Source organism: Aspergillus foveolatus (genome assembly GCF_047715535.1).
Source record: "Aspergillus foveolatus strain CBS 279.81 unplaced genomic scaffold BDW70scaffold_16, whole genome shotgun sequence".
Taxonomy (NCBI): Eukaryota; Fungi; Ascomycota; class Eurotiomycetes; order Eurotiales; family Aspergillaceae; genus Aspergillus; species Aspergillus foveolatus.
In genome coordinates this window covers 373199-396140 of record NW_027396080.1, presented here as the reverse complement: position 1 = coordinate 396140, position 22942 = coordinate 373199, and the positions used below count along the sequence as shown (strand labels likewise).

The following is a 22942-nucleotide window of genomic DNA, read 5'->3' as shown; positions in this document are numbered from 1 at the left end:
GCCCGGTGGGGGTAAGAAGGTACCCCTCCGAAGCGACTTTTCCATGGGCCACTCACCAGCGATCGAAAGGGGCAATCCGGGGAAGGATTCTCATCACAATTGGCACGACAACGACAGATCCACCCGTGTATACTCTAGACTGCAAGATCTGCCTTATGGCATACCAGCCATCCAGTAGTAGCAGTCATTACGATCTCGGCGTTGACCTCGATTCGAGGCCAAACCATTGATGGTGGGGTGCTTTGCCGTCATAGATAGCCTTGTGGCCTTAGGCCAATAATATTGTGTGCTTACGTCACGTGAATCTACCCGGATCATCAATGATGCCTGTCCGAGGAGAGTGCATTTACGTCTACGTGATCAAGATCGCTGCTCTTTTTACTGCCCATCTCTTCCATTCTGTCTTACATTACACCCCAGGTTGAAATGACATCGGAGTTTCCTCACGCCTTAACAGGGCCCTCGTCTAAGGAGAGAAAATACGATCGTCAGTTGCGGCTTTGGGCTGCCAGCGGACAGCAAGCTTTAGAGGAGTCGCGGGTGCTCTTGGTCAATTCGGACGGACCGTGGGGCAACAGAAGCACGGGGGTGTCCGGTGTAGTGGGTGTCGAAACGCTTAAGAATCTCGTCCTCCCAGGCGTTGGAGGCTTCACGATTGTTGACCCTGCTGTTGTAACTGAGCCAGACCTCGGGGTAAACTTCTTCCTCGAGAATGAAAGCCTGGGCAGGTCAAGAGCTGAAGAGACGTGTCGACTACTGAAAGAGCTTAATCCTGACGTAGAAGGGAGCTTTCGAACCAAGGTATATCTGCCATGTAGGGACACGTCCGCAAGCCAAACTCCTCATGCTAACCCGTTTACTATCAGCCTATTGCGGAGATACTTCAGGAAGAGCCCGGGATTCTGGCACAACATAAACTTATTCTAATATCTGGCCCAATAAAGCATTCATCCCTGCGGACCCTCTGCGATGGTGCCAAAAAGCTAGCAATCCCGGTCCTTTACACGCGGTCTGTTGGATTTTACTCCACGTTCTCTCTCCAGCTTCCTGCTGTGTTTCCTATTGTAGAAACGCATCCAGACTCGGAGTCAACGCAGGACCTTCGTCTTCTCAATCCCTGGCCGGAATTGGCTGCGGCTGGTGCTAGTATCAGGAACTTGGACAGTTTTGATGATCATCAACATGGCCACGTTCCATACGTATTATTACTTCTTCATTATCTGGAGAAATGGAAAGAAACTCATAATGGCAGCGTACCCTCAAACTATAAGGAGAAGACAGCATTTAGGGACTTCGTGCGGTCTCGCGCAAGGACAAATAATCCACAAGGCGGCGAAGAAAATTACGATGAGGCCGTTGCAGCTGTGCTAAAATCGCTTAACCCGTTCAGTTTGAGAAGTTCTACCCGGGAGATTTTTGAGATGGAAGAATGCAAACAATTAAGCGCCGTTTCGGCCGATTTCTGGGTCATTGCATCAGCTGTTCGCGAATTCTACGAAACACACCAACTTCTCCCTCTTCCTGGGTCACTTCCTGACATGAAAGCCCAGTCAGCCGACTATATCTCATTGCAAAATATCTATAAAACTAAAGCGAGGAAAGATATCGCAGAAGTCACGGATATCATCAGAAGGATAGAGTCTCAGTTGGGCCGCGCCGCCAGAGTTGATGATAAGGATATCGAAATATTCTGCAAAAACGCCTCCCACATCCAGGTGATTCGTGGTCGTGACATTCCACAGGTGGATGGTGGTGAAGACACCAAGAAGCGTCTCCGACTTGAGCTTGATAACGACGAATCTCTAATTCCTGTTTACCTGGCTTTTCAAGTCTTGGATACTGTCGTAGCCGGGATTCAGGAGGGAAAGTATCACCAAGACGCCCTGGACGACGACGGGATTTGGTCTTCCGAAATTGGTCGCATTCTCGCTGTTATTGCAGCGGACGCTGCCGTTAACGACGAGGCCCGAGATCGTGTCCTTGAAGCCGCACAGGAGCTGCGGAGGACAGAGGGTGGCGAGCTGCACAACATATCCTCCCTTACTGGCGGCTTAGTGGCACAGGAAGCTCTCAAGGTACTCACCAGGCAATATGTACCTCTGGATAGTACGTGCATCTTCGACGGCGTTCGCAGCAGCAGCGGCATGTACAAGCTGTGATGGGTTACGCTGGGAAAATTGCCGGAAAAACGCAGAGACAATGCTGGCTATAGCTAGACAGCTTTACGATACGAGTCTATGAAAGAAAAATACCACAATGACGAATATCTCTAAATAGAACATGATCGTAGCATGGCGAGGTATACATACCTTTGAAATTATTAGCGGAGGGTTCGTGTCTGGGCTGCGGCGATATCAGTAGTTGCCTCTTTCGGGCTAGTGCGGAGTCGGAGGTAACGCCGTGGTGTGGAGGGATGAGCATCTCAGACGACCTCCGACTTTCAACTTCTTCCAGAATCGCGACCTCTATTGACGTTCGATACGTCAAGTACTAAGGCTCCTTTTCGTCAGAGGCATATGATCTTCTGAGAAGTCATATATCATGCATACTCGCTGACTGCGCTATCATCGCGTCCCCCGGCATTTCACCCCGGCCAACGCCATCAGGCACCGTCCGTCGACCTGCCTTGGGTTATAAAATTGAATAGACATGTCCTCTTCTGCAGGTACCGGAATACTTTCGACTGCCATGAATGCTTCCGCACATTCTCCCTCTGTATCCTCCGTGAATCTATCTTCAACTCAAAGCGATTATGTCTTGCGTATTTTCCGCGGCCTCCAACGCGCGGAATCGTATGCCTTTTACCTTGTCCCCGAGCGTCTTTTGAGGATAACCGGATATCGCGAACTGCAAGCATACGTATGGAATACATTCGGTGTGGGACGGGAAATGCATGCAATAGCGGCGGCAACCGAAGCTGCTGGTGAGGCTGCGAGAGAGGCCGCGGTAGAGGCCGCAGCCCAGCCTGATACTGGCATTCATTTCACGGATCTTTTACAGAGTGCCATAAAGTTCAGCGGCTTTTTCTCCTATCTCACCAGTCGGTGGTCGCTCGCATGTTTCACAGTGGTGAGGACTTCTATTATGATTTGGTTGACTCGGGCAGAGGTTCTAATTTTTAAAAGGCGCTCGTATTGAACAGGATCACGATATATGCTTCTACAAGGAGACATTTACACTTAGACTGGACGAGACGGCTGGCTTTGCGCATCATCCCTATTCTCCTCTTCGTTTCCCAAATACACTCCCTTCTTCGGGCGATTAGATGCCAAACGTCGCCTGACTACCCCGAACTTCGGTATGGCACGCCCGGGAAGAGTCTGCTGTTGGACCATGCTGGACAAGGGGGATTCCTCTATTCTCTAAGCTCTACTTTGCTCCCATGGGAGACTGACCAGCATTCGTGCAATGCCATGGGCATGAACCGCGTGGGTTCTGATATACCAAACGGCACGTTCAGGCTATTGTGGCCTGTTTTTCTGCGAATATGCTTGAGTCATTTCGTGGAAACTCTATCAAGCTCTCTACAGGGGAGGCCTGTTGTCGCCGAGGGAGGAATGTCTATTTTTGAGCATTCGCTCTCTTTCGCCGAAGCTGAGTCGACTATCAGCCAATCCTTAGGCTTAGGGCCCTTTAGCTCACCTAAACCAAGCACGGGCGGAGACGGCAGTGGTGAGAGCTCACGCTCATCGCTTCATCTGCTTACTAAATCGCAAATACTGGACCGAATGAATGTCACTCCAGAGTTGCTGCTGATTGCTCTGATCTCTTGTTGTCATTGCTTGTCCTCCAATGTGCTCGATGTTCTTGGCAAGCAAAGCAGATACCGCCTTGTTAACACCACTTTTTGGGGTCTGTGTTTTATGGCGGCAATGACATGGGGCCTTGTTAGTGCATCTCACCCAGACAGTGACGGGTTATCAGTGAGATTTCCGACCGTTTGCGTTGTCGGCTTCATACCGCATCTCATGATACTGTGCGGTATCATCGTGTGTGCCGGGATTTACTCGATCGCTCTCGTAATAACTGCTTTCTCTTTGCCATCCGATATTCCTCAGCAGTTGACTCTCCGACAAAGGTTTCAACTGGCGCATGAAAATATGCAAGGGTCCAGTCAGGTTGGCAGTGTGCGACTTAATCCCCACGAAGACTTCTATAGTGCTCTCCTTAGGATTGGTTACACCGCCTTAACGGCAGCCAGCGAAGCTGTCTTCCTCAATGAGGGAAGAGGTGTCGTTGCGCGTAATATGACGTGGCTAGAGGAGGAAAGGCTCGCAGAAATTGAACAATCCCGCCGGGTGCGCTCAGTGCAGCAGGCCTCTGCTACTTTAACGGCGGATTTACCTTTTGAGAATGGAGAGCTTGTTGCTTTTGAAGTTCAAGAGGCCCCGTCTGAATGGGAGAGTGGTTATGGCAAGGAGAAGAAATTTCAGAGGCTTAAAAACAAGCCACGAACGTCAAGATACCAAACTAACCCTGGCGGTGTTGGTGCCTTCCGCGGCCTCGTTCGATGTTACCAAGGGATTTCCTTCTTCCGCGCAATTTTCTATTTGATGTTCAGGTGGGTGACAATCGCATCCGATAAAGCTTTATCCCGTGTTGGGATTACTGCCCGGCCTCAGTGGGTTAAAGCTATTCTACGGAGCAAAGCTGCGCAGGATAACTCGGGCAAGACTGAACCTGAGTCTTTGGACTTTTGGATACTTACGGATGAGGGAGAGCTAGAGCTGCCCGCAAACCACGACTTCGACGTCGAAAAAGAGATGAGAAAGAGGGAGCGGCTGAACACGGGTGACTGGAGTCTGTCTGATGAGCAACGCCTGGATGAGAAGCTTTATAACTGGTGGAAAGCAGGGGGCTCATGGGGCAACGAAGACCATACTCCGGATTACGAGTTGTCCGAGAACGATTGGGATGACACGACTAGCGTCGTATCTTCCGTGACCGCCGACTCCGAATGGGAGGATGAATCGGATGGCCGACGCACGCCCACGCAGACTAACCCATTTCCCAATGGAAACTACAGCGAATCTACCCCAACGCCGGAATCCCTTATGGACGTTAGCTCTATTGCACGTCTACTTGACCCCCCTGACGAAGCCACACGACAGGAAGCACGGATTTTGGCAGCTCACCTTAATGCTGGGCGAGAAGGACGGGTCCTGACGAGACGTCAATATCAGGCACAGATTGAACGGCAGAGGGCGCAGGTGCTGCTAGGTCCGCATCGCTCTCGCCTAGCAGCAGACTCGCGTGACGGGAATCAGAAGCCCAGCGCACAGGAGGAGTCCGAGATCTTAGAGAAACTCATACTGGACAAGCGCTCTGCGACTTTGGCGAGCGCGGCCAACACAGAACAAACCTGGGAGACCGGCGCTTCTGGCCTAGGGTCCAGCGGGCCTCCATGTGTTGTCTGCCAAACAAATTCCCGCTCCATTATTGTCTGGCCCTGCCGGTGTCTTTGTATATGCGAAGATTGCAGGGTGAGCCTGGCAATGAACAACTTTGGAAGCTGCGTGACTTGCCGGCAGGAGGTGGGCGGGTTTGTACGATTATGGGTGCCGTAGGGTTGTTATAGTAGCCCTGTGGTTACATGTTTCCTGTTCTTGTATCTGATATCCCTATTCACTACTTTTCGGTCATAATATATCACTGCAGGACTTACTGAAATCCATTGTCATCTTTGGAAACATGTACTATCTATCCTCACCTTCAAGTTCAAATCTTCTGAGCGGTCCAGGACAGGCAACTCGGCCTATATGAAAAGAAGTCTACTATAAACGTGAGTATGTCAGAACCCTAAGATCTTTTACATCACCATATTGCCCATGTTCAAACTTTGTCCTGCAACTGAGTGGTTGAACTCCGACGTTTAATTCACATTTGTTTACTTGTGTTATGCTTCTGGTGATGAATCTTCTAGACCTGGTGTGTTCAGTGTTAAAAGGTGTGGTCATTCACCAAGCAAGCATGCAAAATGTATTTGCATTCTTTTACCCTACTTATGCATTGTCAATCAGTATTAGTTTTGTCTTCATTGTCTTTCTCAGGCAATCTCTTTGAATGTTCCATTTTGCTAATCATTATATTGTTTCTAGTATAAAAGATATCCTGTTGTTAGGACCTTGACACACCCCTCTGCACAGTTTCCTGCACCCACTATGCCTTCCATCAATCGCGGAGAGAGTGACCCTCACTCCTCGGGATACGAGGGCGATATCAGCGACCAGGTCTCTGAGGCCAGCGCCGTTGCCAATTCTGACACCGTCGACGAGGGTAGCTGCGAGACAAGTGAGACCAATGAGCTTGAGACTGGAACCATCTGGATAGGCTGCGATGTGCGCGACGCCGGCCCTGGAGTCCAAAGCGATGAGGACGCCGAGTTTGGAACCATTGTGATCGGTTGTTCTATTCGTGACATGGGCTTCGAAAGCTACCAGGCATATCTGAATGCAGATGACCAAGCAATGGTTGAGCACATCGAGAACGTCAACGAGATAGCGGACGTGGAACACTCAAGCACTGCGGCCATTGACGCCAGCAACAAGAAATTGATAAGCTGTAAGCAACAATCTTGTCATTTACTTTTTCCCTCCCTTTTTTTTCGTCTTCTTCTCTTTGTCCTTGTCTTTGCTTTTCTTCTTGGTCTTCTTCTTGTTAGCTTTCTTAAGTGGACTGGCTGGCCTTTCTTCGACTAATGCATTTCCTATCTCTGCATTGTTGTCTCGCGCTCCTTCATCATGTGCTTCTTTATGCTTCTCATGATTTGGAACGGGATCGTTGTCTTCCTCTTTGGATTTCGCTCGCTCAGGTGTGTTTCGAGACGATGCAACTTCCTACACATTCCAGCATATCAGAGCCCTTCCGCTTACGTATTCATGGCACCATACTGATAGTGACATCTCACAGAAACCGGACACTTACCGAGTCCGATCCTTCTCCTGTCAATCCTGCAGCCTGAACCAGACCCGCCCAATATCCAAACATCCAATGACCCCAGGCCCAGGGCCGGACGCGTTTTATCAAGAATCCGTAGGCCAGCATTCCCAGTCTTGCTGTCATCTAAGCACATCGTAAGCACCGATTACAACACAATCATACTATTGGAAAACTCACAGCCAGAATAGCCGAGAAAAGAATGAAACTCACCAAAGCCGACAAGACAAGATCCCATTTGGAAAACAAGATTTGAAGAGGTCCGTCGCCCCCCAGGACGAGATTGTCAAGGTATTGATACAGGATCCAACCAGTATGCACAACGTAAAATACCCATGAAATCAAGTCTGACATCATGACGAGGGTGACGAAGATAACCATGATGTACGCTTGGAGGCCATGGCCAGAACTGGGCTCTGGTGCTGGCTGTCTGAACCTTTGGAACACGGGAGACATCTTGGATTTCCTGTTTCGTCTTGGCTGAACTCGTTTAAACGGCCGGCCTTGTTTCAGGAAGTTAAATGTCATTTTATGTTGGAGGCCGGGCTTGGAATCTTGGCTTGTTGGCTCATTGACGGTACGAGGAAGGCGCGATGAGATTCAGTGGAAGAAAGGAAGGGAGAAACAAGGAAGTGATAGAGACAGACCAAAAACATCATGGTGATAGTGTTCTCGGCGACGACTAATTGAGTAAGAAATGAGTGAATAGGCCCCAACTGTGGTAGAAACATGATAGCTAAATGAAACTGAATCTCCAGCTTGACAATGACTTATGCTGGTCCCAGAGTAAGGATATGCAGGTGAAAGCTTGGATTGTGTCAGTCTTCTAGCCCAAGTATGAGTGAGGGCTTTCATACAGAGAGACAAGCGATGTACGAGACATGCCTACAACAAGATTTCTTTCTTTTCATTGAGGCATAGACGGGCTTTCACCTTCCATTTCATTTCCTAAAATCACCGAATGGGATGGTTAACATTTGATAAGTGCAAAATATTTAATATTCAACCAGGCAGCTCCATCAACAAGCATACATTTCCACCATTACTAGAGTTTGATTCAAATACCACCAACTTGATTCTCATATCTTCTCGCCCTGCAGCGCTCGCTCGACCAAAAGGAAGCTAGTATCATTGACCCTTTACATCAAATAACCAGCTGCAATGGCAGCCGCCGCCCCAGCTAACCTCCCTCCGGCGCGGAAAGACTCAGCTCCTCCAAGAAACGGTGGCGAAGTACTGACAATCGGCGTACTCAACTGGCTCGAAGCACTGGGGGAACTTGGAGACAACGTCGGCGGAGTCGTATCTGTCGAAGTAGGAAGCGTCACCACCGGACCGGATGGGCTCACAGAGCCGCCTGGAGGACTCGTAGTCTCATTCTCACCTCCTGTGGGTGTCGGGGTAAGGCCGCTCTCTGTGATTGTAGTTGTGCCCCCGTCGACAGGCGGGACGGAGATCGGGACGCCGGCACTGGAACATGCGGTCACCACGATGTTGGAGACGGCTTTGAGTCGAGTTGGTCAGTACTTCGAAAGAAACGGGTATGTATAGTTCATGCTATAATGAATGTTTGGACACTGAGACTAACAGGACTGGTCTTGCTCGCTGCAGGATTGTTCGACACAAGGGGCCACTTCGGAAACGAGCGCAGGTTGGCGGCAGTGGCAGGCGAAATCGGTTAGAGAGGGGCAGCCATCATTGGACATGGCGCTGAGAAAGCATTGCAGCTAATGTGATAATTAGCATTGGCCAAATGAAGGAGGTTCTGTGCGTTCGAAGACTCACAGAGCAGGAAGGCAAGTCAGGCAGATCCTGGGCCAAAATAATGCTAGCCCTCAGAAGCAGTGTGGCTGCAACGTAAAGCTTCATTTTGGTAAGGAAGGCTATGAAAGAAATCTCTGACCTGGCTCTGAGGCAATAAGGATAGAGGACGTGATATACGGCGTGATCAGAGAACGACCCGTCCTGTGAGTATCAACTCACTTTATACGCCTATTGACGGCCATGCGGCTTGCCCCTTAGAGATGGAATCACATGCGACGTAAAGAAGGCGTTCCGTATATAACCGGTTATTGGGTATCATATTCAAGAATTATCCCTGAAGATCATGAACAAGAGTTCGTTACGCGCTGAGCAGTGACACAGGCCGATAGCTCGTAAGAGACGTGGTGACATGCGCTATAATGGCGCAAGAGGTGGGATTGACTCCGAATTGTTGAGCTATGATAGAGCAATAGAGGAAATGCCACTCAGTCCATGCAAAGAGGGGAGCAGCTGTGTGGATGTGACGTGACATAAAGTCCGTGCTGACGGTTCACAACCAGGAGAAGGTTGCTACCACTCGTAGAATAAGAACAGGAACGAGGAGGTCTTGTCCGTATGTAGCTGGAGACAGAGCTGGGAACAGGGTATGACGAGCGAAATATGAGATAAAAAAAGGCGATAAAGCATGGCAAGTGGCAAGAATCGCGGCACATTTGCAGGTCATTAGGATTCAGACTTTGAGAGACCTCCGGCTCTTTTTTCTTGTGTGATAATTGCCAAAAGCCATTTTGCCTGCTCTTGTGCAAGTCGCGGGCATTACTCCTCTATCAGACCTAATTAGTGGCCACGGATGCTTTTCGATACTAAAAACAGAGTGCTCATGGTTGAAGAAGGTAGGGTATGTACAATGATCTCCTAACGCCATTCCTAGTCCTACTCTCGAACGCCAATATATGTCAAAAAACCTCCCTCTCAATAGCCCAAGACAGACCGTTATATCCGTGCTTAAGCGGCGATCATGACAACAGCTCGTCGATGTATGCGCGCTGTCCAGCGGTGCCTTCCTGCTTAAGGAGGAGTGAGAGTACCTCTATTGGAGGGTTGAGATTGAGGGAGTTTGCCCGCCTCCATCGCTTTAGACGGGCGATCCCGATGCAAGGCTAGATGTTCGTCAGTGAGAGTTCACTTCCAAATAACCAACGGCGGTCATAGATGCGTCAGACATACCCCATACTGGCTAGAAAGATCAAAATGCCGCAAGATTTTTTCGTCCAACGAGAGGCCCTCTTGATGAACTAGGAATGGTCAACAGGGCACCCCGCAAAACAGATAAGGAAATCACCAACCTCTAGGGCCTCGATTCTTCGCCTCCTCTGCTTTCCAGTAATCTTGAAGCTGCTTCCTAGTAATCTTGACTGCTTTCTTATCCTCCTCTGATAATGGTTGCTGGATTTCTGCTTTGGCTTGAGCCCTCACAGCAAGCTCCGCAACATGAGGCTGCTCGGGCTCGACCTTGGATTCCGGGACCTCGATTGACACATCTTTAGACGCATCCTTCTCGCGAACTTCTGTAGTAAGGTGCTCGAGAGCTTTGGTTTTCTCGGACGGTGTCGAAGGCGCAGCGGACGGCTTTGTGACTCTGGACTTTGCCCCAAAGGATAGAACGGGCTGACTCGAACGGGCGGAGGCGGTGTTGCCTCCTCGACGACGGGCGGGCGGCATTTTGTTCAGAGCTGAATCTATGGACGGGATTCGGACGGGATTCAGACGGGTTACAATCGTTCAAGATTTACGCTGGAAATTGTCGTTGAGATTCGAGATTGATGAGTGTGCGGAGGTGAAGTCCGGCTCCGGCCTGTGGGGGAACGATGTCATTCCTTTCGTTGCGCGGGCAACCGATCCAGGTTGACGGTCGGGGCTCAGGCGACGGCTGCGAAGTAAATATAAAACATATAGTGCACACCAGAGATATACGAGCCAAGGGTCTTCCCTATGTTGATTTACCTATATGTTGATTACCTAGGGATTATGCGGTATGGCAAGCTTGCTTGGCTGCTGCGCTGTCCTACAAGTACGCAGTACGTAGTATACGAGGCGGAGAGCCTCATTGTGGCCGAGACAGTCTACGGCAGCTCGTTGACGATACGAGGAGACAAATGTGCCGGTCTCTGGGTAAATGAGCGGTTGCAGTAATACTATGAGTATATTGGTGCTGGTAGGATCGAACGGGCTCTCAGCCTCGCCTCAGGTCTGACCCCAGGTTCGACCGCGGTCAGACCTCGAGTCGGCGTCTATAGTGGAAGAACGCGGATCTTATCAGGCGGCAGGACTGGGCGCCCCTCGGCGTCTGTTGCAGGTTGTCTTGTACACTGTAGGTACTCTGAGTAAAGGAGGATAAGATGAAATATCCACTACGATGACGTTGGGAAAAAGCAATGATGATCGTCGGGGACGGGCTCCAATGGCTCTTGGCTCTCCATACACGAGGAGTCAGTTAGCGAACACCGAGTCGGTAGAAGAACGGTTTAGCTGATGAGCCGGACGATACGAAAAGTTGTGACCTGCGATCACCTAGTGTCCTAGTGTGAGTGTCCTATACTTCGTATGGTCACCGACCAATCGACCAACAAGCGAGGCTGGTCTGCAGGGCCTCGACTACCAGTCCTTTCTACTCTGAGTAGAGTCCCGAATCATTCAGCTTCCCCACCACGCCGGCAGCACCAACAATCAGCCCGCAGGACTTTGCTCTCACTACTAGCCGCCCTGAACGCCCCTCTGCGGCTCCGTCTTTCCATCGTGCGTTCCTACGTCTCTTGGAGACTTCGAGCCCCTTTCCCGCAACCTAGACCATCCTAGTCTGTTTCTGTTTCTTCTCGAGGCGCCTTGATTCCGGCCGTGCCTGGACCTCGACAGCCGCTAGGTATCATTCCAAGCCGTCGCACCGCCGTCAGCGTCGCCGGATCAACCAGCCCTCACCAGCCGTCACCAGCCTCAGCAGCCTCAGCAGCTCTTTCGCCGCGAGCCCTCTATGAACGCTTCAAGGCCATCGACGCCGCCGAGCTTGACTAGTCCCCACAAACTCTCTGAAGCGCATCGCCAGCACCTCCCACCCGCCGATGGTGGTGCGGGAGCTGCGCTCTCACAATGGCCGCCTTCGTGCGAGTGTCGGGGCCTCCAAATGGCAACTTTCTAATAGGGTACCCTGGAATTTCTGCTACTATGGTACGCTTTACACAGTAGGGCCCCGCTGGTCATTGCGCTTACTGTTTCCAGCCTCGTATTGAAGGCAAAGTCGAGATTAGGCCCAGTGTCGGCATCACGGCTCCCGTCAACGTATCCCTCGTCACGGTATCTCTCGTCCGGCGAGAAACGATCCACCCGTCAGCAGATTCCGTCGCGAAGAGACGTCTAGCGCCGCCGAGGAAAGAGATCTCCGATACCGTTGGGAAGGAAATGCTCCTCTTCCGTTGTCCGGCTGGTCGGGAATCTGAGGAGGTCTTATCAATGGATCTGCCATTCGTCCTGTTCATTCCCTTTGGACGAGGTGGTCCGGACGCATCCAGACGAGTTCCTCCGGCTAGCTTGCAGCTTCCCAGTCGCACCGCAGAGACGTTCTACGAGATCGTGGTGATGGTACAGCAAGGCCATTCGGAGCAGAGAAAGTACTCGTTTCCGGTACCGATCGCACGGTACGACACGCTATCGACATTTGGAATGTACAATCGCCCCGAATCGGCGGAGAGTGTATCAGATCATCTGGTGACGTTGGGTATCTCTCTACCACGGTGGTCATACGGGCCCCTCGATCCTGTCAGCGTCTATGTTAAACTGTCCCCAAATCCCGACTGGATCAGCAAAGCTAGGAAAGTTACAATCAACAAAATCACAATCGGCATTGATGAAGAGATAATCTACAACCACGAGGGCGACGAGCCTCAACGGAAGGTCAAAACATTAACGAAACGGACGGAACCAATTGGTGTGAAAATGCCTCCGACAGGATTCTTGACGAATATGGGCCTGGTGTTCCCAGCAAAGGATATGCGGGATGGAGAGGGCATACTCCCTAGAGGCAAACCTGGATTTCCCACATACGCTGTTAGTGGGTTTACCACAACAGCAAGTCTCTACAAGATCGAATACTATTTAACAGTCAAGGTTCGTGGTGCGAACTTCGTTCAACATGGAATGGCCAGGCTAATCATTAACAGGCTCATTTAACATCCGCTCGAGATATCATTATACGACAGCCAATCGTCGTGTGCCCTCTTGACCACGCTGGATGCAAAGAGGAAATGGAAGCAATCGAACAAGCTGCACGAGAAGCTGCCCACATCAACCCCGACAACCCTCTTTTACCTTTACCTTCAATAGTCCGACCCTCGGACCCCAACGGTCTCCGCCATCTAGGAGTCGCGATTGTCGGTAACCAGAAGAAGCCTCTGATAGATTAGGCCGACGGAAAGCCACGCAACTTACTCCCACTTCAGCTTGGATGAATGCCTCGCGATTAGGCACCAACCGAAGATCTTACGCTACATTTATCACTCCGGCTGCCTTGATGCAGAACGGACCTACAGATTACGTGGTTAGCTAGCGCCACGAAGTCGGCTTGCGCTGCACTGCGTCCTCACCACATTACATATACACACAGACCTACGTGTCGCCGTACAACACTGCAGCCTGTGAAGCAGAGACAGAAGCATTAGCAGGCCAGATACGTTTCACGAATGCATGGTTTACGGAGTTTATACCTATTTCTGGCATTTTGCTTTCTCTTTATTGTTCCCTTATTGTTAGCTATACCTTTATGTATTTACTGTCTTTTTCGCTGGTCGGATCACTGAACTGGGGGGTGCTTGGTTTTGGTCCTTCATTGGTTTATTCGATCATGGCCGTCAGAGCGTCTGGGATAGGAGTAGGAGTAGAAGTCTGCTGAATTATCCCTTCCATGCTAGCCGCTGTCAAATTACTATTTGCTGTTCTTGTTCCAATATAAAGCTAACTTGTGCTATCTGATTTCCAAGAGTGATTTAGTACAATTCCAGTCTTAGGATAGTGGAGTCACTGTACATAGTATGGCCCGACACTATCAAAGGAGAGCACACTTAATACCATGGCCTTGTCTCTGACTACATTACGCCTCAGAATCGCGAGACTCCCTGTTAGCCTCGTCCTGCCGCAAAAACCTGACGCTAAATTCGACCCTAAGCTCCACTCCAGGAATCCTCCAAGTGCGCTGACTCTGCGATGGCTCGCTCTGAATTGAAGCGAAGCATCGCAGGGGAAAGAGAGCCAGATGAGCTAATCTAAAGTTCTGGTTAGTCCGCTAGGAACCCATAGAAAATAGGAGTGATGTGTGTGTAAACAAACCCAACAAATAACCCGGCAATCAACCCAATACCTAGAAAGACAATTACCGCCCTCGCGGTCGCCGCAGCTCCGCGATCAGGAAGCCACGAGTCAGGCAACTGGTTGAAATTCAGGGCCAGAGCCCCTGGCACTAATACAAGGCTGGAGAATGTGATCGCGGCGTCAATGGGGAGGTTTAGCCAGAGCAAGAGCGGGCGACGTGCGTGCCTAAGGCGCGCCAGGTTGAGTGCAGAGGCTAGGAAGCTTAGAATACTCTGGGTAGATCTTTCTGTAAGTGACTTTCTTCTGTTTTCTTTGCTGGGGTAAGGCTAGCCAGATACGTACAGTGATAGCGAGTGCATGAATGCGCGTCGCAAGATCCCAGGATAGGTAGAAGCCCCCAGGTCCAGCAATGTCGATTGAGCTGACTGTTAAGTACAAGACAAAGGCGGGGACAGAAAGGGCTGCTGAGAGGTGGGTGAAGACAACTATCGTCCGATAATATGATTTTTCTGGAGCAGTGGTAACTGAGTGGTTTTGGGAAATCTGATATTCGTTGGTCTCTCGGGGCTCCGACTCGGCCAAAAGAGGAGTGTTCTCTGAGACGGAGGCCATGGTCACCGTTGTCCGTTAGGAGATGAGGACGTGTTGTAGATAGGAAATCGCGGTTATATGGACCGTAGCCAAAGTTGGAATGAGATGGGTGGCTTCCCTAGCTGGAGGAGCTAGTTCTTTGTCGCTACTTGACCTAAGACTCCTCGACAAATCTGAACAGGTAGGCTGTAGAATCGACTAGATCTGACAGCTCTGAGAGCACATATATCGGATCCGCAGGTATTTCGCGAGGCTGATTGTTGTAGTTGGAGTTGGAGTTGGGCCCCTCGTGCACCGCTCGTTTTCGCGCTACACTAGGCACAGCAGGCGCCGAGGAATGGTGGTCGCGCCATCGTATGTTTCAAGTCAAGTCGCCCATCTAACTCGCTCTAACGCTTATTTTCCAATACCCAGGAATCCCATGGCAATGCTGAGCAAATTGGGGTCCAGATCTTGGGTTCCCTGTCTTCTGACCCTGTCAATGTCGCGCATATAGTCCTTGAGCATTTCTAGCACTGTTTGATATTGAGCAGATGATGGCCCGTATGTGTTCAAGGCGTTGGTCAGATTCGTCGACATCTGAATTGTCGTTAGGCGGGGCAGTTCGATGAAGTAATGTCGAAGGGCCATACCTGAATGAGAATGTCGTTGTAGTCAGTCTCCCGTCCGGATGCAACTTCGGACTCCATAATGTCCATACAGTAAAGGATAATATAGAAAAGGTAAATAGAGTAAAGACCCTGGGACAAGGTGTGGGGATGTTGTGGACTGGACTCTGAATCGATCGGGAGCCCGATATCTACTGATCCGAACTTTTTTGGGAACTTCGCCTCCAACCTCTCCGCACGTCAAGGACAGGACAACCACTACCAAAGACCACGAGTATTTTTTTTGGATAAGCCAGAGCTGACTCGAGTCTTCACAATGGTGGACTTGGATGAGGACGCGATCACCAATCCCTCTGGGGGAGCTCAAGCTGACATTGACTTGTCGGATGAGACTCAGGACTTTCGCATGCTCAACAATCTCTCATTGTCAGTTTGTTACAGTCCCAGCTGCGTTCTAGTTGAGGATCCTAACTCTCATGCACAGTGTGACAGGTTCGACCGAGCTGTCTCTCCCCAAACGGGGCGAGAAGGACTTCGAACCGAACCCGACGCTCTTCCAGGCCGACATCCTCTCCGCATCGCGGCAGGCCATGCACAATGCTCTTGCATACCCTCGATTACACCATCCTAAGAACTCAATCATCGGAGTCTACGCGCCGAACGGACCTACCCCGCCAGCGGCCTCCAAGACGTTGGATACGATCGCCGAAGACATCCCGGCTGAGAAAGCAGCGCCTAACTCAGTTGGTGCACATGTGTCCCCGGATTCTTGTGTCTACGTCACGAACCCCAAGGGACAACACTTCAAGTCACTCGGACAGGCGGATCGCTGGGGCCGGGTATGGTTGCTTCCCGAGGAAGCTCTGTACTTGCTGGAAAGAGGGAGTCTTGACATAAAGTGGCCCCGCTGTGCTGTTGGAGCTGGTGACGAAGATGATATTGAAGATTCTGGGATACCTATGAGCTTGCAAGCTGCCTACGCGTGCCTGATGGGGCGTGGTGGGTTGACGATGGAGAGGTTCTCCGTTTTCACTGGCCTTAGGCGGTTGGGCTACGCTGTTATTCGAGCACCTGGATGGAGTGAAAGTGAGCAGAAGAAAGGCGCACAATCGGTCACGAAATCTGAAACCCAACAGGGGCCAGGGTTGGCCGGGATCTTTCCTCGCTTCTTGCAATGGTTACGCGATACTGCGCCCACTACAGCATTGGGACCTGTTGCTGGCCTCGGTTTTCATCACAACTACGGTATGAACGTCCTGGTAGGTTATCTCTGAATGCTGCTAATGCTACCTCCAGACAGCATATTTCGCAGACTCTCAATTATACCTTATTACGACCCCGTTACTTTGGCCTCTTCATCTCCGTCGCCAGAGCTGCCCTATGCCGTTGTATGGCATGTTTACAAGCCGTCAACTAATTTTCGCAAGTCCGCTCCACCAAGTCCCGATTTCAAGATTGCTGTCATAAACGCTCGGACAACTACCACTATACCTACCCTGTCTCAAATTGGGAACCTGCTTGAGAGTACACCTTTGGACCCGCCTCACCCTGATAAGCAGCTTTATGTGCGGCTGAAAAACGGCTATCGTAATGTCGTCCTGGCCGTAGTCGATCAAGGCGTTGTGAGCTATCTCAGAATTGCCGATGCGGCCTTTGGCAAAGAGAAAATCTATGCACAACGGCTATCCGGTGGTAATAAATTTCGTGGGACGCCCCGGCATAAATTCAAGAAGCGATGATCGTCCGCGCGTCCATGGCTAATTCAAATCCTCGCAAACTATGCAAGGGCAACGACAAAGAAAAGCTTGTCTCCCCTTAATGAGGCCAAATATCCCTCCTGAGTGGATAAAGGCTGAAAGAGAGGGAGTCCTCTTGATCTGCCATCATCTTTAGAGCCTCCGGTCATGGAAAAGACTGAACGCAGATGCTGTAGATGGCTAAGCCTGGCAGCCTCAAATGGCGCAGCCTCCGAGATCATATTAGCAAACTTAGAAGTGGAAAGTCGTCAGTCCATAGGCACTGAGGTGAACAAAACCAAGAAGCGTGTCTATTCGATAACGATAGTCCTCAAAATACCGAGCATTCCATGAACGCAATTCGTAATTAGAAATCGTCCGCCTCAGAACCAGACCGAACTCCAATGAAAATGCCATCGATAACCCCAGATCCAGATCGTTTCGCCATAAATCGTATCAGACTTTCACGTAGTGCTGTTCATGACAACGGGTACCTAGACACATTACGTATCCAGGTAATCCGCAGCCATCAATAATTCCAAGCACAGCTCCGGCGGGATGTCCATATCTGGCACGTTCGCCTGGTTCTTGTTCTTCTCGTTGTAACAGAGATACTCGCAGACTTTCTCCAAGACGACCCCACTCAAGTTTTCGAAAACGCAACGGCCCGTTAACGCTTCTGAGAACTTGCCTATCCCCAGAAAGAAAACGGTTAGCTTATCTTGTTTTCTCTTTGAGGAAGATAAGTATAGCAAATGCGGGGCACTGACTCGAAGGGTCGAGCATACGACGTATCGTGCCTGAAATGCAGGCTGTGCTCCGAGGGACAATGAACTCGAATCCGTCACCGGATACAAGGGTGACGTATTCGAATTGTGGTGTTTCTGAGTCAGACATCTCAGGCTTAATGAGTGAGGGATGATGCGGAATGGAAAAGAAATAGAAGAGACGAAAAACCTGGAGAGGACGTTGTCCGGGTTGGTCCGTGCTCAAGCTCCGCCCCAGAACTCCGCCGATATCAGTCTCGACCATGACATGACATACACTTCTGATGAAATGTAGAAAAAGCTGTTAACTTTCACTTCTCAGGTATGTCTCTTACTATTAGGCGATAGCTTTAATTTTAACCTGATTAGTCCGCTATATGACTCGCATGAGGACAAAGCTACTACAACAACATCACTTTTTCTATACTTCCATTACTTTGAGCTATCTCCGAAGGCTATCTAAACCAATCAATGCATTGCATCACCAACCTCCCCCTACGCGGGGTCACAATCGCTCCAGTCCGTTCCTTCTTAACGCATATCCATTTCCGCGCAAAGCCCGGTTTCAGGATAGCCGTTCTCCAAACCCGTCATTTCACCTCGTATGATCAAAAAATCAACGGCAGCACCTCATTCCACCCGTCCAACAGACTCGCCGGCCGAACCTGCATGATTACAGGTGGGAGCTCTGGAATTGGCTTCGCGATCGCGGAGCGCTTTCTCAACGAGGGCGTTGACCGTATTATCCTCGTCGGACGGTCTTATGAGCGTCTTGTGCGTGCAGCGGCGCAGTTGGAGTGTCCCACAGCCTCTTCCCAACGTCGACCAAGCGAGACAGAAAAGGAACAAGATAGTGAAGTCGCAACTAGGACACCTGAAGAAGATCAAGCACAGGACCGAAGCGAAATCTCACCTGGTACGCTGGTCGAATCGTCGGGTCGGATCAGTCTGCTCGTAGGTGATGTCTCGGAGGCGGCGAGGTGGACGAGAGACCTGGAGAGTGCAATGGTATGTCTTTTCGGCACTTGAATTTGAATATAAACTAATTTCTACGTGCAGCAATCAGTCGACGTTCTCGTAAACGCAGCAGGCATTTCAACATCCACGGTCCTTCCTCGAACAGACCCCAGTACCATCTCCCAAGTGCTCCGCACAAACCTCGAAGGCTCGCTCCTTACCTCGCGCGCACTGATCCGCGCTTCAATCCGCAGCCGGATGAAGAACCGTGCTGGTGACGCTCATATTCCCACCAAGTGCATCATCAACATCTCTTCACTCCTTGCGCTGAAGGGCGGAACGGGTACTGTTCCCTATGCTGCGTCGAAGGCGGGCGTGCTGGGCCTGACGAGGTCATTGGCGGTTGAGGCGGCTAAGACACTCCGGAATCAGGTTATTCGCTCGAATGCGATTGTGCCGGGGTATATCGAGACGCCTATGATTGCTGGTATGTCTCAATTACCTTGCACAATTTTACCACCCATCCCTCTCCTGACATATGTTCTACGTACTAATCGGATCATGGGTACGACCTGCAGATTTCAGTCAAGCTGAAAACAACAAACTGAAGGAAGATATCCCGCTCGGACGCTTCGGTCAACCTCATGAAATCGCCGACGCTGCGGTCTTTTTGGCTGAGAACGAGTACGCGAATAATTGCATTGTAAACCTAGACGGCGGTCTTAGTGCGCTTTGATATAAGTTTAAGAGCGATCTGACGTAAAGATTCGCATGTACTATAGAAGACCTAGTATGATCCAACCATTTACGGAGAACGCGGTATTGAGCTCATCACGCCGCGATAGCACAAGGTCCCACTGACCTTACGAAGTGAAGAGTACATTCTTCTAAAGTTCATCTGTAGCCCGTGAGTTTATTCTTAAGTAGATCGTCTGTAATCGTGAAAGTCGGTTGACGTATGATACATGAGATAACGGCATTTGGGGAAAAGGTGGATGGAGACACAGATAGCCCCAGTCCCCATATGCTGCCTTTGTGAGAGATATTACATGTTGGTCGGCCGTAGATTGCCGCTGCGCATTCGCGTGCGTTATCAGTCATCATCGATCAGAATAGCGCCTCCTTCGGCCTCGGACAGATCAATTGGATGTGCTTTATCGGCACCATCCGAGATTGAAACGTTTGCCACTCGCTTAGTGGGAGGATCGCCGTTGAGTTCGGTTTCATTAGCATCGCGCTTCCGTTTCCCTAGATTTGACATCCCATTCGCTTCAGCATCGGATGGCGGAGGAGCTTGAGGTTTTCGTGGGATCTCAGGTATTCTGTTAAGCACGATGGGTTGTTCCTCTGATGGTGGTGATCCAGGTGCAACTACGATAAGCTGGAGGTTAACTCTTGGTTGCTCATCTTCGTCGATAACCGTTAAGAAAGTTGAAGTTGTGATTCCCAGATCGGACAGCTTTTTCGGAAGATTATCTTCGAGATCTGGGTCGTAGATTGTGCCCTGCTCAGTATTTACGGAATATTCTTGTCCGTACTTTAGCTGTGTTCGGAGTATGTTCTCAACCAGATCATTCAATGTGGCGCGAGTGAGGTCGACCTCAATTCTGGCGTGGGCAACAGAACAAACAGGGCACTGTGGATTCGGTGGGTTTAAGGACTCGGAGTTAATTGCACGAGCTCCTGAGCGCTCGAGAAAAACCTACACATGAGCACAAGTTTAGTATATACCGAAGAACCGTGATTGAAGAGCCTCACCATTTTCGCATGGTCATAGTCACCCTTTAGGACCTTTAGCGCTTGGAGGACACAGAGACCCGCTGTCATCGCGTTTGTGGTTGCAATCGCTGGGATAATATTACCCGCCATTTCTGTAAGACGAGGTATCAGTGGGATAGTTAAGGATACTCAGGTGACAAGAAAGACGTACGCTTTGTGTCAAATTTTGATTTCGGTTCGATTCCGAAGATAGTTGCGCGAAGATTAGCACTTGCCGTAACGAAGTCTAATGTGTCAACATCATCCTTGTCAAACACCAGAACCGCGGGAGAACCGCTGTCTTCGGACTGTAGTGTTTTGAGGCGTTTGCTTAGACGATCCAAGCTGCATGGCCAATTAGTGAAGTGTAAGGGAGGGTTGTTATGGATGGGCTGGCAACTGACCTGTCTTTGAAGACCGCCAGGTTTTCAGAGATCGTCCAGACTCTCTGGTCCTTCAAGGAGACCTCCGGTTCAACAGTAGATAGTGTTCCGTCCAATTCCTTGAAATCTAGGGGTTCTGGAGCCTTTCTCGAGGTCCACATATCTTCCATGCCACGTAGCCGGTTAATATCCTCCTTGAAAACTTTATCAAAGACCTTTTGAGCAAACTCAGCTGAGCCCATGGATTGACGGATTTCCTTGAGAGCTCTTGCTTCTCTCTGCAGATTCTCAATTTCCTCCACTGTGAATAATGTTAATAATGTTTCTTCCAAAGTAGATTAACAGACATGACGCAACGAACCGTTGTCTGCATCCGCGGAGTAGTCAAATTCTTCTGTATCAGTCTCGCTCGTCCCGAATAACTCGCTTCAAGATGTCAGCATGCGCAAGACCTTTCAAAGGTTCGCCGAACATACGGCAAGAGATAGCTTTTCGCCCAGACAATGCAGTGAATTGGCTGGCTCGGTGTGCTTCGGATGGTGCAGACAGGGAATGACTTTGGGACCTCTTTAGAGTTGCAGTCGTAACACTCTGTCACATTCTACAGACGTCAGCGGTGTCGCTTGGGTGAACCGACATGCGCTGACCTTCTTGATAACTTGCACCTGACCATTGAAGCCAGTTGTTCCACTCTCAATCAGAGGCACATCCGCCGCCAAACACATCTTATTCACATGACGCCGCGCTTCAAGATTATCAAGCGCATTGAAGACGACATTGAAAGTCGCAAACCAGTCCACGTCGAATTTGCTGTCCTTGATGTTGGCATGGTAAGCCTCAATCCTCGCGCTAGGCTGAAACTTTTGCGCAACTTCCTTTGCGACCTAACAGCATACCCATCGGTCAGACAGTTTCGTAAACGCAGTATATGACAAGAGCGCGATAGCTCGGCAAGGGAGGGATGACGACACGCGCTCGGGAACAGCAACGTACTATAGCTTTCGGCTTCTTGATGTGTTCATGGCGGAAAAGAAATTGACGGTTCAAGTTGCTCAGGTCAATAGTGTCGAGGTCAATGACGTGTATTTCACCGAACCCGGTAAGCAGGAGGTTCTTGAGGAGCTCGCAGCCAATTCCTCCAGCGCCGACGAGAAGGACTCGTGACTGGATAAGAATCTCAGTGTTAGCAGAACTGTCGCAAAGCATAAAATGCAAAAAGTGTCAAAGGAGCAGAGTCCAAAATAATGAAGCCAAGAGCTCGCTGGCTATGGGAATCAAGTACCTCTCTGATACGGTTGGCTTGCGTTCCAAGAGAGCGCTTAAGGTAAGTGTCACGAGTCATAGTGCGATCAATAGTCAATAAAGCGAGCAGGCTGTAGGATGATACATCGCAGGGCGGGAGATTTGAGGCGTTCTGAGAAAAGAAAGTGGACAATTAACGAAGATAGCGGCTGAGCATAAGCGGGTAAAAGAGAGAGATGAGAGGGAGAGAGGCTGCTGCTTGGAAACCGGAGGTTGGTAGATGAAAGAATGACGAACCGACAGCCTGAACCTCCCCTCGGTTATCTCTAATAATGGCTAAGGTCAGATAGATGTGTTCCTCATCAGTGTCAATCGGGCAACTTCACTGCGCAATGCGCTTGAACGAAGGGGACGTTAAAAATACCTTCTCTTATGCAGTAGCAATGATGCGATCGTCTCTGTAGGACTGCGCCCCGGTCGGATTGTTCCGTCCCACTGCTTGTTTCCCGTATACAACTGCAACGGATACTCCAACCAGCACTACTATCATAGTTAACTTATAGCTATTTTTTCTGGGTTGTCTGGAGCACCTTTAGGTAGTATAAAGATAATTTCCACACCGCCAGCTTGAAACAGACTCACGGTATCCAGTGAAAGCGCAAGGTAAAAGTGAAAGTAGTGCAAGTGCCTCGAGCTCAAATTTTATATATCTGGCCCCGACTCTGATTTGGAGAAGGTATGGCAAAAGCTACTTACTAGGTATTATATTTCCTATTGCCACTGAATCAAAAGCAAGCTACTCCGTATACCGTCCGTATACCAGGCCAATGGAGCATCCGCTGGAC

The 22942-nt window shown here is 50.1% G+C and overlaps 11 protein-coding genes across 11 annotated transcripts; 6 read left to right on the top strand and 5 right to left on the bottom strand.

Moving 5' to 3' along the window:
* The first annotated feature begins 421 nt into the window (after positions 1-421).
* Positions 422-2227, top strand: BDW70DRAFT_133927 (NEDD8-activating enzyme E1 regulatory subunit). The gene is made up of 2 exons (XM_073736405.1): positions 422-801; positions 867-2227. The coding sequence occupies exons 1-2, from the start codon at positions 427-429 to the stop codon at positions 2157-2159; spliced, it is 1668 nt and encodes a 555-aa protein (XP_073597324.1). The 5' UTR covers positions 422-426; the 3' UTR covers positions 2160-2227.
* Positions 2228-2454: 227 nt separating this feature from the next.
* Positions 2455-5742, top strand: BDW70DRAFT_133925 (putative ubiquitin-protein ligase (Asi3)). The gene is made up of 2 exons (XM_073736404.1): positions 2455-3069; positions 3126-5742. The coding sequence occupies exons 1-2, from the start codon at positions 2650-2652 to the stop codon at positions 5565-5567; spliced, it is 2862 nt and encodes a 953-aa protein (XP_073597323.1). The 5' UTR covers positions 2455-2649; the 3' UTR covers positions 5568-5742.
* A 381-nt stretch (positions 5743-6123) lies between these two features.
* Positions 6124-7001, top strand: BDW70DRAFT_28616 (uncharacterized protein). The gene is made up of 2 exons (XM_073743693.1): positions 6124-6561; positions 6910-7001. Coding segments are annotated over exons 1-2 (402 nt in total). The 5' UTR covers positions 6124-6161; the 3' UTR covers positions 6912-7001.
* A 2553-nt stretch (positions 7002-9554) lies between these two features.
* BDW70DRAFT_28613 (putative DNA polymerase delta subunit 4) lies at positions 9555-10512 on the bottom strand. Its single transcript, XM_073743692.1, has 3 exons — positions 10047-10512; positions 9928-9995; positions 9555-9860 (listed from the first exon to the last, which is right to left on the bottom strand). The coding sequence occupies exons 1-3, from the start codon at positions 10420-10422 to the stop codon at positions 9717-9719; spliced, it is 588 nt and encodes a 195-aa protein (XP_073597321.1). The 5' UTR covers positions 10423-10512; the 3' UTR covers positions 9555-9716.
* Positions 10513-11530: 1018 nt separating this feature from the next.
* BDW70DRAFT_28604 (arrestin C-terminal domain-containing protein) lies at positions 11531-13657 on the top strand. Its single transcript, XM_073743690.1, has 3 exons — positions 11531-11922; positions 11974-12858; positions 12912-13657. Exons 1-3 carry the CDS (start codon positions 11845-11847, stop codon positions 13152-13154), a joined length of 1206 nt encoding a protein of 401 aa, XP_073597320.1. The 5' UTR covers positions 11531-11844; the 3' UTR covers positions 13155-13657.
* Positions 13641-15383, bottom strand: BDW70DRAFT_133918 (uncharacterized protein). The gene is made up of 4 exons (XM_073736403.1): positions 15279-15383; positions 14398-15225; positions 14074-14327; positions 13641-14009 (listed from the first exon to the last, which is right to left on the bottom strand). The coding sequence occupies exons 2-4, from the start codon at positions 14665-14667 to the stop codon at positions 13838-13840; spliced, it is 696 nt and encodes a 231-aa protein (XP_073597318.1). The 5' UTR covers positions 14668-15225; positions 15279-15383; the 3' UTR covers positions 13641-13837.
* BDW70DRAFT_158831 (uncharacterized protein) lies at positions 15043-15335 on the bottom strand (the record flags this gene model as incomplete). Its single annotated transcript, XM_073740592.1, has 2 exons — positions 15043-15225; positions 15279-15335. 2 exons carry the CDS (start codon positions 15333-15335, stop codon positions 15043-15045), a joined length of 240 nt encoding a protein of 79 aa, XP_073597319.1.
* A 187-nt stretch (positions 15384-15570) lies between the features above and the next one.
* On the top strand, positions 15571-16993 carry BDW70DRAFT_158830 (tRNA-splicing endonuclease subunit sen54 N-term-domain-containing protein; the record flags this gene model as incomplete). Its single annotated transcript, XM_073740591.1, has 3 exons — positions 15571-15680; positions 15739-16499; positions 16551-16993. 3 exons carry the CDS (start codon positions 15571-15573, stop codon positions 16991-16993), a joined length of 1314 nt encoding a protein of 437 aa, XP_073597317.1.
* A 369-nt stretch (positions 16994-17362) lies between these two features.
* Positions 17363-17924, bottom strand: BDW70DRAFT_28589 (elongin C). Its single transcript, XM_073743689.1, has 2 exons — positions 17761-17924; positions 17363-17681 (listed from the first exon to the last, which is right to left on the bottom strand). Exons 1-2 carry the CDS (start codon positions 17885-17887, stop codon positions 17494-17496), a joined length of 315 nt encoding a protein of 104 aa, XP_073597316.1. The 5' UTR covers positions 17888-17924; the 3' UTR covers positions 17363-17493.
* Positions 17925-17954: 30 nt separating this feature from the next.
* On the top strand, positions 17955-19606 carry BDW70DRAFT_28586 (SDR family NAD(P)-dependent oxidoreductase). The gene is made up of 4 exons (XM_073743688.1): positions 17955-18079; positions 18127-18765; positions 18817-19201; positions 19293-19606. The coding sequence occupies exons 2-4, from the start codon at positions 18229-18231 to the stop codon at positions 19448-19450; spliced, it is 1080 nt and encodes a 359-aa protein (XP_073597315.1). The 5' UTR covers positions 17955-18079; positions 18127-18228; the 3' UTR covers positions 19451-19606.
* A 64-nt stretch (positions 19607-19670) lies between these two features.
* BDW70DRAFT_133912 (E1 ubiquitin-activating protein ubaB) lies at positions 19671-22734 on the bottom strand. The gene is made up of 11 exons (XM_073736402.1): positions 22688-22734; positions 22522-22637; positions 22138-22455; positions 21849-22019; positions 21503-21739; positions 21332-21456; positions 21217-21281; positions 20877-21156; positions 20645-20817; positions 20473-20585; positions 19671-20416 (listed from the first exon to the last, which is right to left on the bottom strand). The coding sequence occupies exons 3-11, from the start codon at positions 22195-22197 to the stop codon at positions 19808-19810; spliced, it is 1833 nt and encodes a 610-aa protein (XP_073597314.1). The 5' UTR covers positions 22198-22455; positions 22522-22637; positions 22688-22734; the 3' UTR covers positions 19671-19807.
* Between the last annotated feature and the right edge of the window lie 208 nt (positions 22735-22942).

Bases quoted from the DNA above. Each gene is read 5' to 3' on its own strand.
- BDW70DRAFT_133912 (XM_073736402.1), bottom strand. From the start codon at position 22,197: ATGACTCGTGACACTTACCTTAAGCGCTCTCTTGGAACGCAAGCCAAC. The intron at 22,020-22,137 runs GTACTTGATTCC...ATTCTTATCCAG, and splicing joins AAGCCAACCGTATCAGAGAG to TCACGAGTCCTTCTCGTCGG. The intron at 20,818-20,876 runs GTCAGTTGCCAG...TTGGCCATGCAG, and splicing joins CTGGCGGTCTTCAAAGACAG to CTTGGATCGTCTAAGCAAAC.
- BDW70DRAFT_28616 (XM_073743693.1), top strand. From the start codon at position 6,162: ATGCCTTCCATCAATCGCGGAGAGAGTGACCCTCACTCCTCGGGATAC.
- BDW70DRAFT_28589 (XM_073743689.1), bottom strand. From the start codon at position 17,887: ATGTCTGACTCAGAAACACCACAATTCGAATACGTCACCCTTGTATCC. The intron at 17,682-17,760 runs GTCAGTGCCCCG...TTCTGGGGATAG, and splicing joins TCGTATGCTCGACCCTTCGA to GCAAGTTCTCAGAAGCGTTA.
- BDW70DRAFT_133925 (XM_073736404.1), top strand. From the start codon at position 2,650: ATGTCCTCTTCTGCAGGTACCGGAATACTTTCGACTGCCATGAATGCT. The intron at 3,070-3,125 runs GTGAGGACTTCT...AATTTTTAAAAG, and splicing joins CGCTCGCATGTTTCACAGTG to GCGCTCGTATTGAACAGGAT.
- BDW70DRAFT_28586 (XM_073743688.1), top strand. From the start codon at position 18,229: ATGCATTGCATCACCAACCTCCCCCTACGCGGGGTCACAATCGCTCCA. The intron at 18,766-18,816 runs GTATGTCTTTTC...TTCTACGTGCAG, and splicing joins GAGACCTGGAGAGTGCAATG to CAATCAGTCGACGTTCTCGT. The intron at 19,202-19,292 runs GTATGTCTCAAT...TACGACCTGCAG, and splicing joins CGAGACGCCTATGATTGCTG to ATTTCAGTCAAGCTGAAAAC.
- BDW70DRAFT_133918 (XM_073736403.1), bottom strand. From the start codon at position 14,667: ATGGCCTCCGTCTCAGAGAACACTCCTCTTTTGGCCGAGTCGGAGCCC. The intron at 14,328-14,397 runs GTACGTATCTGG...AGATCTACCCAG, and splicing joins TTCATGCACTCGCTATCACT to AGTATTCTAAGCTTCCTAGC. The intron at 14,010-14,073 runs GTTTGTTTACAC...CCAGAACTTTAG, and splicing joins ATTGCCGGGTTATTTGTTGG to ATTAGCTCATCTGGCTCTCT.
- BDW70DRAFT_28604 (XM_073743690.1), top strand. From the start codon at position 11,845: ATGGCCGCCTTCGTGCGAGTGTCGGGGCCTCCAAATGGCAACTTTCTA. The intron at 11,923-11,973 runs GTACGCTTTACA...TACTGTTTCCAG, and splicing joins CTGGAATTTCTGCTACTATG to CCTCGTATTGAAGGCAAAGT. The intron at 12,859-12,911 runs GTTCGTGGTGCG...AATCATTAACAG, and splicing joins AATACTATTTAACAGTCAAG to GCTCATTTAACATCCGCTCG.
- BDW70DRAFT_133927 (XM_073736405.1), top strand. From the start codon at position 427: ATGACATCGGAGTTTCCTCACGCCTTAACAGGGCCCTCGTCTAAGGAG. The intron at 802-866 runs GTATATCTGCCA...GTTTACTATCAG, and splicing joins AAGGGAGCTTTCGAACCAAG to CCTATTGCGGAGATACTTCA.
- BDW70DRAFT_28613 (XM_073743692.1), bottom strand. From the start codon at position 10,422: ATGCCGCCCGCCCGTCGTCGAGGAGGCAACACCGCCTCCGCCCGTTCG. The intron at 9,996-10,046 runs GTTGGTGATTTC...GACCATTCCTAG, and splicing joins GAAGAATCGAGGCCCTAGAG to TTCATCAAGAGGGCCTCTCG. The intron at 9,861-9,927 runs GTATGTCTGACG...ACGAACATCTAG, and splicing joins ATCTTTCTAGCCAGTATGGG to CCTTGCATCGGGATCGCCCG.